The 12,082-nt window shown below is 51.1% G+C and overlaps 1 protein-coding gene across 1 annotated transcript in view; it reads right to left on the bottom strand.

Moving 5' to 3' along the window:
• Positions 1–2,862: 2,862 nt before the first annotated feature.
• Positions 2,863–12,082, bottom strand: part of ncam1b (neural cell adhesion molecule 1b) — a 71,177-nt gene continuing 61,957 nt past the window's right edge. Inside the window, exons 14-17 of the mRNA XM_056611743.1 lie at positions 9,341–9,465; positions 8,114–8,294; positions 3,632–3,830; positions 2,863–2,988 (exon numbers count right to left, since the gene is read on the bottom strand). Coding sequence (XP_056467718.1) covers positions 2,868–2,988; positions 3,632–3,830; positions 8,114–8,294; positions 9,341–9,465 — 626 coding nt within the window. The 3' untranslated portion in view covers positions 2,863–2,867. The remainder of the gene's footprint in view (positions 2,989–3,631; positions 3,831–8,113; positions 8,295–9,340; positions 9,466–12,082) is intronic.

The following is a 12,082-nucleotide window of genomic DNA, read 5'->3' as shown; positions in this document are numbered from 1 at the left end:
ATCGTGACATCTTGATGACCTCATCGTGACATCTCGACATCATCGTGACATCATCATCGTGACATCAACATCGTGACATCATCGACGACATCAACATCACCGATGACATCATCGATGACATCATCGTCATTAGCCGGCGTCCGTGTCACGGCGAGGCATAGATCTCCCCGGTGAGGCGGGGGAGAGACCCTCCATCCCCCCCCTCCCCTCTGCGCCGCGGAGCCTGGGAAACAGGTCTCCGCTATACCCAACCTCCTTTCATCTTCTCTCAGCAAAGCCCTGGAGTTAGCCCCGGGATTGAGCCGCCGTTTCTGGTGAGCCGCACACGCTTTGAACCGGTTGCCTGGCGTCGACGCACGCACACACACACACACACACACACACACACACACACACACACACACACACACACACACACTCACACACACACACACACACACACAGAACAGGTTGTGCTGCAGAGCGAGCGAGAGGGAGCCATCGCCGCGGTCATCAGCCGTGCACACGCACAACGCCATTCAGTCAAAGCCGCCGGCGGTCATGTGACTCGATGCATATTCGACGTCATCATCATCGTCGAAGTCATCATAATAATAAAAAATCACAGCAATCTTTTTTTTTCTTTTCAATGATGGTTGTGGTGGAGATGGCACGATGCGGTGGTCAACGAATGGGGAAACACACACACACAAACACAGACTGACACACACACATGGAAACACACACACCCAAACACAGACAGAGATAACCTCTAGAGGGCGCCATACTGGTCGTTGGCAGGAAGCGCGGCCTTATTCAGAGTCTCTGACGGGCGGGCTCCGTCTCCGTTGGCCAGGTGGGACAGGGAGGAGGAGGGAGGGCTGTCCAGGCTAATGAGGTCTGGCGGGGGCAGGGTGGGGGCATCCCCCCCGCCGTTGGGCAGCTCTGTGAACCAGACCGGAGCGGCAGGGCGCGGGCCCGGCGGGGCGGGGCTCAGCAGGTCGTAGGCGGGGTCTAAGGCCGGCCCCAGGTGGTTGTGGAGGGGCTGGTCCTGGGCGGGGAGGGCGGAGGACGCCGCGGGGGTGGGGGTGAGGAAGCCCCCGCTCTGGGGGAGGGCTTCGAAGGCAGTGGGGGCGTCTTGGAGGGCGGGGCCGCCTTGGAGGGCGGGGCCACCACCGGCCGGCTTATCCCCGGCGGCGGCGCTTCTGGGGGCGCCGTCTTCGCCGCGGGGTCGTCCCGGGTTACCGGGTTCAGAGGTCATCGCTGGGACGGAGGAGGCGGCGTGGACCGGGGCCTGGGTTTCCACGGCTACGGGGGTGGCGGGCTGGGGGCGGGGCCCCGGGGGGCCGGGCGCCTGCCTCCGGGCGTCCAGGCTGGGGGAGGCGGTGGCCAGCGAGGACACGGGGAGGCCTCCCTTAGCATGCAGCGCGGCGAGCTTGGGAGAGTTCCTGCGCTTGGGCGGGATGGGCGTGGCCGGTTTGGGGGAGCCGCTGGGGTCGGGTGTACGAGCGGGAGGCGGGGGCGGGGAGGTGGGGCTGGCCTCCTTCTTCTTCTCCTCCTCCACCACCACCTCCACCTCCTTCACCTCCTCCTCGCCCACCTCCACCACCTCCTGCTCCTCCTCCGGGCGGGGGGGCTCGCCGGCTCTCTGCTCTATCAACGGGACCATTTTGGCGGCGACGGCGCTGTTGGACAGGAGCTGCGGGGGGGTGAGGGGGGCCGTGTGGGACTCGGGGGTGGGGGCCGGGGCGCGCACGGGCGTGGGCGAGGGGTCGTTGGCCGGGGTGGACAGGCTACAGGTGAGGGTGGTGGTCTCGCTAGAGGGGCTGTCCAGGGCGGGGTCATAGGTGGCGGTGGCGGTGTCAGAGTTGGCGGCTACGGAGGAGGAGAGGCTGTCCAGGGCCAGGGCGGCCATGCAGGCGGCCAGTCTGAGAGAAGCGGGGAGAGAGAGAGCAGAGACACACAGACTAGACACCAGGGCGACCGAGACACGAGAGGGGAGAGGGGGGGGGGGGGTGTGGCTCAGGGGCATGCAAAGGGTTAAGTTGGGGGCGGGGCCGGGTTTGAATAGATAGAGAAAACGACACACACAAACATCAAACAGAACACAAAGAAACACACGAGCAGCCCGAAAAAACAGACGGAGAAGGCTACTGAGAAAAGAAAAAAACGTAGTAAAATGAATGAAAGGAGAACGAGGATTCATGCTGTGAGTGGACATCGAACGAGGCACACAGCCCATACACACACCCCTCACACGCAGGACACAAAGCCGGGGCAACCCAAAAGCAGCAGCAGCAAGTGGTTTGGGGCGGTCCGCGGACGACCTCCGAGGCACAAACCCACTTGTGGGGGGTTGAACAGTACCAGTCCCGTTCTCCTCCTAAAGTTCCTAGCGCTTTTCCTGCAGCACCCATATGGATTGCGGCGGCTAGCTAGCTAGCTAGCAAACAGGGGGTGGGGGGGGGGGGGGAGGGAGGGCTTGCTAAACGGAAACAAAAAAAGCCCTCTTTTCTTTTCAAGCCTTGAACTGGTATTGCTTCAACCTCGGTACGATGAGGAAATCAAAGTCCGGAAGCGCTGAGAGCAAACACGTAGAAGACGGCGATAATTCATCCCGAGGGAGATAAAAAGGAAAACATTACCTTGACACAAATCAACGGAAAAAAGGGCCTTTTATATTGGACTCCACGGAAGAATCAACACGGGGCCCGCGTGAAAGGTCAGAATTTATAGATTGCGTAACACAATGGAAATTGCTCAAATACCATTACTATCAAACAACACCAGGAGCGATTCTTCAAAAGTGGAGTGCAATACAGCAGCAGCGATAAAACACAAACAAAACCAAACAGTTCCTCCACCGTTGTATGGCGAGACCTCGATACTCACTCGGGCTCTGTGAGGGGCGTGGTCTCGTTGGGTTCCGTGGGGCCCCCGGCGTTGTGATTGGCTGTGCACTCATCCTCCGTTCTCACCTCCACTATAGGCTCCTTCGACTCGTCCTTTCTGTAAACAACGACAGCGTTGCGACGTGTGCTGTGTGTGTGTCCCGTTCTGCACATCGTCAGCCTCATTCCATCTACAAACCGCCCCAAAACTGTCAACCATCGACGCCTCCGTCAGTGCGTTACCAGGGATGCGGTCGTCCTGTCTCCCAGACGAAAGGTACTGGTTTTGATCCCCCAATATCCAAGAGGCCCTCACACCCATGCCCCCCTACTTGATGACATGTATCTGAACTCACTGCACAAGTCGCTTTGACTCAACATTTATACAGACCCAACAGTCTTAATATGTACCTGTCTCTCCAAAACCTACAACTCTGAGTGACCATGGTACCGGCACAAAACATTTTTGGCAGAAATAAAAATATAATGTAATGTAAGAAAAATGCATATGCGTTGTATTTTGCAATGTCAACATTAAAAGGGTGGCGCGGCAACCACTGTTCATTTTCTCGACTTTCTATTGTCTGGGTTTCAGAATTTAAAGTTGCTCAGGTTGAATATGTTTTTACTAGTTACCTTTCGATTTTCTGAATACCCCCTGCAGTACTCCAATTTACCTCTAGGGGTACGCGTACCGCCATTTGAGAACCACTGTCCTAAACGAGCGGTAGACCAGTAGCACCCAGCGGGCGGACACTCACATGAAGGCGGCCGTCCCCTCCTCGAGGTTCTGGCCCTTGGTTCCGGTGCCGGGCTTGCCGCACAGGCACATGATCAGGCCGCACTTGTTGACGAAGAAGCAGGTGATGTCGACGGCCAGCAGCAGCAGCACGAAGACCCCCACCAGGATGCCGGCAATCACCCCCATGGGCAGGTTCATCAGGGAGTCGTCGCTCACGTCTGCTGGGGAGTCGAGACAAAGCCGAAGTGACATGACCTCCAGCGTTAGGGTTGGGGGTCTCTACAGAGGGTCAGGGACAGGTCTGTGGATCTCTGTTATGATCTACTGGAGGGTGTGGCTACGTCTAGTGACTGGATTTAACTCACCTGCGGAGAACACTGTAGCTGTCAATGTGTTTTAAGAGGTGGGTGTCACAGGTTTAGATTTCACATCCCATTGTGGAGTTTATAGTTTTAATAGAACTGGGGTTAGATCCTAAATTAAAAAATAAAATATAAAAACAGGCACTTATATTAAAACCCCATTTATTTGATATTAGAATCCAGACGACCAAAAGGTGTGCATTGTATGGCTATGTTACAAAAACAAAACTAGAACACTTTGTGTGAATACATTTCGTGATATGTTTTAGCACAAACCGAAAGGGTTTTGACGTCCGTTTTGAAAGACAGCCAGATGTCATAACATCAAATATGAATCAATTCCACCATTAAAAATCAATTTAGCTCTTTTGCACGACAAGACTCATCGGGGGACCAGATGCAGTTAACAAATAGACACAGCAAATTAAAACACAGAAAAAAAACATGTACTTGTTTATGTTCCAAGAACCTACAATCCATAAAGTCAGCAGTGCTGCGTCTCCCCAGAAGCTGGGCTGGCCCACGTCCCAGTGCATCAGGGCTACTGGGCCACACAGCACCAGCTAGATGTATAAAAGCCCCCGTCTCTCTCCGATCCACCCTTCCATCTGCATTACGGTGGAGCCCAGTGTTTGGAAGGCCTGGTGTTGCTGTGTGGGCGGGTGGAACGGATTTGTACTATCGCTCATCGTCTTCTGTTTTTAAATCAGTGGTTGCTTTGTCTGGACGCTATTTATAGTTGTACTTTTCAACAGCTTTTGGTCGTTTGTTGTTGTTGTTGTGGTCGTGTGTTTTATTGTAATTTAAATCTGCTGGTTAAATCATTTCTGTACGTGTGATATGTAATGTTGTCTCGGACAACAGCCGGAGAAGACTTCCTGATCCTCAAGGCTCCAGCTAATGGGCATCCTCAGAATAACGAATTAACAACGCACCAAGTGTGCGTCAATGATGGCGTCATACTCGGGACGAGTTGCGGCCACTTAAAGTGGTCTGGGGAGCAGGAACCAAAACGCTGTTTCAGTGAGCATGGACAGAGGGGAAAACGCTGGCGAAGAAGAAACTAACTGCTGTTTTACATGTAGCTGGGGTAAGACTGGTGGACCAGTGCTAGTACTGGTGAACCAGTGCCACCTTAGAATAGCTCAGAATAGCTCATAACAACTGTAAACTAGTGCTACACCACACACAGGGAGTGGACCCCTGCTGCCGTCCGTCTGATGACGGCACTAGTTTCATAATCCTACTTTGAGTCCAGAAATGGTCCTCGAATTATCTTGTCAAGTCCATTTTTGTTACGCACGCTGACGGAGACCGGAAATAAATGGATCACAGCGGATCGATACGCAGCAGCACCTGACGTAGCCACGTACTGATTCCCTGTCGCTCAGTTTGGCGGGGGAATATCAGAAGCAATAAGTGTTTCCAGTCGGGAATGACCCTTTCTTTGTTTGAATCGGTCAAACGCATCCGTGCGACAAATTAGTGGATTGTAGGTTTAAGAATTCATTATATGTATAGATTGCAAACGTCACAATCAACCCCCACCCCCCCCCCCCACCCACCCCTTTAACGTTTCTCACACAGCATCGTCACACTTAAATATTAATCAGAACAACAAAATCAAACAAAACTGGGAAATCAGGTTAAGAGTGTCCGTCCCTCGAGCACCGGTTAATGTTATACATATTTACAGTAGAATCCACGCGAGTCGTCGTGTTGTTGTGAGTGAAGTCCAGGGACATGAGGGGGGCCGCGGGTGGTGTGGGGGGGGTGGGGCCTGACGGGGGACACCTCGACGCTAAACTTAACACAAAGCCTCTCTAGTGTAGAACACGACGGTCGCTCCCGTTCTGTTGTCTAGCGCCAACTCCTAGTCGCCCCGCGTCTACGCGTCACGGGGCGAGGAGGGTGAGTGGGTTGTGGCCCCAGGGGATGGGTGGGTTTCGGCTCCAGGAGATGGGTGGGTTGTGGCCCCAGGGGATGGGTGGGTTTCGGCTCCGGGAGATGGGTGGGTTGTGGCCCCGGGGGATGGGTGGGTTGTGGCCCCGGGAGATTCCGCTGCCTTTGGTTTTTAAGACGTCGTGTCTGGAGAGTTCTGCCGCTGCTTTTTGTCCATCCGTGGAATGAGACGTTTCATGTGTGTGGACGTGTTTGTGTGCGTGGTGATCTGTGTGAGTGTCTCTGGGAGCATGCGTGCATGAATGATGTGTGTGTGTGTGTGTGTGTGTGTGTGTGTGTGTGTGTGTGTGTGTACGACGATGTGTAGGCATACGTGTTATTGTGTGTATGTGTGTGTGTCTCTGTGGGTACGTTGACATGTGTGCATGCATGTTAACGTGGGTACTTGGGTGCACGTGTGTGTGCGTCTGCATGCACACGTGCACTAGTGCACAGCATGTTAGTGTGTGCATGTGTGTATGTGTCTGTGTGTGTGGGGGTGTGCACATCTTTTAGAACAGAGTCTGTTTGAGCAGCTGTAACAGCCTCCAGAAAAGACAGTTGGGCCTGAGACAAGGCAGCAGTGCCTCCTCCTCTTCCTCCTCCTCCTCCTCTTCCTCCTCCTCTCTGTATATACTGTCAACCCAAGACGTTAACCCAGGCTCCCGCGGCACTAGGACAGCAGGAGTCCAGCCCAGAGGGACAGGAGGAGGGAGGCCATAGTGTACGACACCGATGAGCAGCCCTGAGTGGCTGGACGCACCACAGCCACGGCCCAAAACGAATGCGTACGAGTTGATTGGTCGAGGGGGGAAGGGGGCAAGGGGGGGGGGGGGGGGGGGGGGGGGGGGGGGGCGAGAAAAATGGTGGCCGGTGACATCAATGTCCAGGGGATGCCGGAACATCGCACGAGAAGATGGGGAGAACGGAGAGAGAGAGAGAGAGAGAGAGAGAGAGAGAGAGAGAGAGAGAGAGAGAGAGAGAGAGAGAGAGGGAAATGAAGGGGAGGGACAGAGAGAGACAGAAAAAGAAGAAGAAATAATAGGAGAAAGACAAAAGGGGGGAACAAAGGAAAGAGAGACACATGAAAATATGTTTTGGAAAAAAATATGAAAAGTCAAAAGAATAACAGGTCTTTTTTTTTTACTTTCTTCAAACACAACGGGAAAATTTGAAGGAGAAGGCGAAGGGAAATAAAAAAAAGAGTAGGTAGAAGGAAAACACACACGCACACACATCAAAGCGATAGGCAGGAACGAGGCGCAGGGATTAGGGCTTCACTACGTGGCCAGACATCGACTCCTCACAGGGGCGGGGCTGGGGACGAATTAGACGGTGAGAAACGAGCGAGGAAAGAGAAAGCAGGCAAGGGAAACCGAAGATAGGGCTGTGCTGTCATGTTACCGCCAAGCGCTCTCAAGTGGCTAATATTAATGGCTTGTAACAGGGCTGTGTGGTTCAGCTAGCGTGGCTGAGTTTTAATAAATAAAAAGGCTAGGACCCGCAGCTACGAGTTAATTAGCTGTTATTCCGGCCCAGCGTACTGTAACGTAAAGCACCAGCAGGCTGTTTGCAAGCTTGGACCGCGAGAACCCTGTTGTTTGCTGTCATTAAAACAGTAAATAAAAAATAGAATAGCATAAAGGTGGCAGTGCGATTTAGTGTTTTTTCAGGAGCCAACTCAAAACTTGCCGAGCCAGGGCTGTCTAGTCAAACTTCTGAACAGAGCATTTTTAGCCCTGATTTTTAGTCCTTTCTGACAAACCTCTGTCCTGGAAAATAAACGATTTTCTCCGTGGATACATTCGGCGCGTCAATAAACCGATGTTGAAATGGAGGCCTCCTGTCTAGGGCAAGCCTTGAGTTCTCTCTGACTGTGGGTTTTGTACGGGGTTGAGCCTTGAGCTCACAGACTGTAGGATTAGTACTGGGTTGAGCTTTGAGTTCTCTGACTGTGGGTTTAGTTCCGGGCTGAGCTTTGAGACACTGATTATGGGTTAAGTAACAGGTTGAGCTTTGAGGTCACTGAATATGGGTTTGGTACCTTTGTGAGCTTTGAGTTTTCTCAAAGTGTTTGGTGTGAGCATTGGGTTTAGTGTATATTTTTAGTAGGGGTGTGAGCTGGGAGCTTAGTGCACTAATCAGTACGGGTGCCAGCATCCACACGGTTAGGATCAAGATGTTAAGTGAAGGAAAACCTGGAATGGCGGAGGGCTCTGCGGCGGTCCTGAAGAAGAAGGATCCGGGCTGGGACTTCCCCTTCTGGTTCTCGGCCACCACCAGCACCTCGTACTCTGTGTCCCAGCGCAGCCCCGTCAGCAGCACGTGCTCGCTGGCGCTGGGCAGCTGCATCTCGGGCTTCCAATCCGACGTCTGCTTCTGTGGGCGCATGACCAGAACCGACAAATCAGAGACGGGCCGGAGGTAGGGCTGGGCGATTAATCAAATTTTTTACACGATTTTGATTTTAGCGTCAAACAATCACAAAACTAAATGTTTTATAGAAAGAACAGCTGGATACATATCTGTACATTACTTTAGATTTGAACATTTTCTTTTTGACCATTTAGTGTATTTTTTTAAAGCAAAATTTCAAAGGCCTCAGTTACAAAGTGTTTTTCGGGAGAGACATGCTGAATAAATACATCATGTTTTCAAACTCAAAATTAATCGTTTGAATAATCGTGATTTAAATATTGACCAAAATAATCCTGATTATGATTTTTTCCCATAATCGAGCAGCCCTAGCTGGAGGGATGCTGAACAAGCCTGGCTATTGCCAGACCAAGCTCAATCGTAGATTGAGCTTGGTCTGGGTAAGCTGCCGTCAATTTCTTCAGCACAAGAGGCGTGATCAACAGGCCTAGTTCAAATGACTCTGTACGCAATTGGCTGCTTGCCGTGGCTTCCCTGTCATCATTGTGTTAAACCAGCCAATAGCGCGCCGTGGGGGGAGAAGCCAGCTTGGTGATTGGCTCCCGCAAACACTAATCGAAACTGGAAAGAAATGAATTGCTCTTCTCCAGACCCTTCTACAGGGTGAACTCAAATCGCCGGCAGAATGGGTGGGGCCACCCAGTCTTACGCTGAACACCATCGGGCCGGTCGATGTGATAGGGTGGAACCGTGCACCCTGCTCAAGGGGTGGGGTTTCCGTTCGGTTTGGTTTAATGGGGGCTTAGCTTCGCCCGAGGGCAGAACGACGTTGTAACAGCGGCAGCAGCAGCGCACGTAAAATCAAACATCAATAAAAATAAAATAAAGTGAGTGAAATGACAGTAGCTCTATCGGGCTTATAAAAAAATTACGATCGCACAAGGATACCAAACGAAGTGAATCAAATGACATTATCTGTCGTCGTAATAGTGTATGTACATATGCTTTATATTTGAGTACGGGGTGTGGGGGGGGGGGGGGGTACTCACCGGCCGGTAGCGGATCAGGTAGTGCAGGATGGGGGATCCCCCGTCGTCCTGTTTGATCCAGTTGACCCTGAAGGAGTTTCCCTTGGGCCGGGGGGAGCCCTCCAACTTAGGGGGGTTGGGTTTCCCTGGGAGCACACAGAGAGGACCCAGACAAGAGGGGGGGGGGGGCGATGAGGGGGTATCATTAGAGGAAAATAATTAAATAAATAGATGAAAGTAAAAAGATTAAGTGCTAGGAGGCAGGTTAGTCTTTTTGTGCCGAGATGAGGGTTGGAGATGGATGAACCTGTACATTGAAAACGGAGGAATTAATAGACAAAAAAGTCAGTTGAAAAGTAAAGTTTCCCATTTGGTAAGGAGGGGGTGTGTGCTCTCTCTCTCCCTCTCTCTCTCTCTCTCTCTCTCTCTCTCTCTCTCTCTCTCTCTCTCTCTCTCTCTCTCTCTCTCTCTCTCTCTCTCTCTCTTTATTTTTATTTGGGTAAATCCTTTAAGAACTGCATGCTGTTTCATCTTCCTTTAGATACCAGGGCTCAGGTAGACTAATTAGCAGAGTCTGCTCAAGAGTCTTTACGTGAAGTGCGTGCCTCTCAGCGTTCCTCGGGCATTGAACTGCCAACCGACAATCAAGCAGCAGGGCCAGGGCAGGACTGTTGTGACAGCGTTGGATCTCTTGAAAATTCTCTGGGATATTTAAATAGGAGTGTGATCCGAGGAATTAGATGTAAATAGATGAGTTGTCGGTGTGACTCACGATGTCGACTCATGCGTTCAATGCTGTTGTTTTTTTTGCAGTTTGAGAACATTTAGTCTTACGGGAACGAATGCACAGCCGCTCCGCGTGTGATGCCAGCGATGGAAGCCAGCGACCACACAGGAAAGAGATTCATTTTAAAGGCTACTTAAAAACACAATGTTTTAGCAGGGGAATGTCTGCCTACGAGTTTTAAAAAAATGTGATCGGAGTCGTCGGGAGAGTGCTGTAAAAGTTCTAGGAAACCGACAGATTGGGTTCCCCAGGAGCGAGTGCGAGGGATTGTCAAAACGCTGTCAAACCCAAGTTACACAATCGCTGGAGCCAGGGTGAACAGCCAATAGAAAGCCAGCACCTTGCGGAAAGGCGTTTTGGAACGTTTTCTCAGTTTAACAACTTTATAAGTTTAGTCATAAATAACAAGGCAATGTTCTCCAAGACTTTAGTTAGTTCTCTGAGACCCACGTGGATCCGTTCTCTACTGAAGAAAAAAAGTGTTTTGGGGTGTTACCTACTCTTAAAAGACATGTATCCTCGGTTAGCTGCTTTAGCTTGTGTATCATTCGCACACAGCACACACACATGAAGAACAACACAGGGGGATGAACACATACAGGAACTGAGTGTCGGCTGCGGTCGTGTTTCTCTTGCGGTAACACAAATAAGAATAATGAGAAAAGTATTAAATGTCAGGTAAGGGCGGTGGACGATCGGGTTTATTGTACGATCAATAATTCATCGAATGAATAATAACTCTAGTAATTCTGACTGGAGGAGCGAAGAAGCTGGTTTACAATTCAGGTAATGCCGTCCCCTTAAACTTCCATTAAACCCACACCCAGGCCTAAACGCAGACGCTGTCGTCTACAGTGCCGTGTTAACCGCATGCCGGGTTTGAAGGGAACAGGGTGAGTGCAGAGGATTTAGTGCGTGGGCTGGCGTTGACGTTAAGACTCTGACGGACGGGAGGATTCCTCTTCTCAGGGGAAGTTACCTTCTGCGGCGAGTGGTGGAAGACCGGGAGATGTGATGGGTGGAACGGAAAGTGGTCGGAGGTGAATGAAAGGGGGGATGAATGGACAATAAAACAGTTAAAAAGACATGCAGAGAAGTTTAAACAGGAAAAACAGTTTAAACCGAAACCAAAAGGGATAACGTGAACAACACAAGGGGGTCTATGGCGCTGAGATGGAGAGGAGACGGACTCTGGGCCAGACGAAGACGCAGACAGCGGATAGAGGCTTCAGGCTCCCTACCTATCTTAACCGAAGAAGTGGATTTATTACTTATAACCCAGGCTTCCCCCCCGGGCCCAGATCCCACCTCCCTCCTCCCAACTGATATTAAACACAGTTGAATTAGGAGGGAGGGGAGGAGAGGAGAGCCATCATTTCCACTGTCTGTTTCAACGGCGGCTAGTAATTCTACAGGACTGCAGCATTTTCAAATCAAATCACGGTAGAAGTGATGTCTTTAATCAGCCCGTCCAGACACATATTTGAGCTTAATAAAACGCCAATGGAACATATTTTATTATCAGCGTCTGCGAGAGGGGTTAGTTGGTGGTGTCGTGATTTTCCATCTTTTGAGTTGGACTATGGGGTGGGGGTATGGGGGGGGGGCGGCTACTACAACAAGCGGCTAGCATGATGGTATGACGGTGCTAGGAGGAGCTATTATGCTACGCTAGCTGTGAACAACAAACCTGTTTCCTCGGTGGTAAAATGAAACATTCCGTCTAGGAACATGAGAGAAATGACATCAACACTGACAAATGAATGTTTGAATAAACAATGCCTAATCTCTACATGTTTGTTCAAGATATGTACTTAACGATTAGCACTGTTCTCCTGCTAAACGCATGTCGTGCCATATATGTTGGCGTTCTGTTTTACTAAACAGTGACTATCATTATTTTTAATGATCTCTACAGCTAGGAAAACACTGTCACACACAAAACGACTAAATGAAAGGTTGTTGAAACGTTTGTT

Source organism: Gadus chalcogrammus, chromosome 16 (genome assembly GCF_026213295.1).
Source record: "Gadus chalcogrammus isolate NIFS_2021 chromosome 16, NIFS_Gcha_1.0, whole genome shotgun sequence".
Taxonomy (NCBI): domain Eukaryota; kingdom Metazoa; phylum Chordata; class Actinopteri; order Gadiformes; family Gadidae; genus Gadus; species Gadus chalcogrammus.
This window is presented reverse-complemented; position numbering and strand designations above follow the sequence as displayed.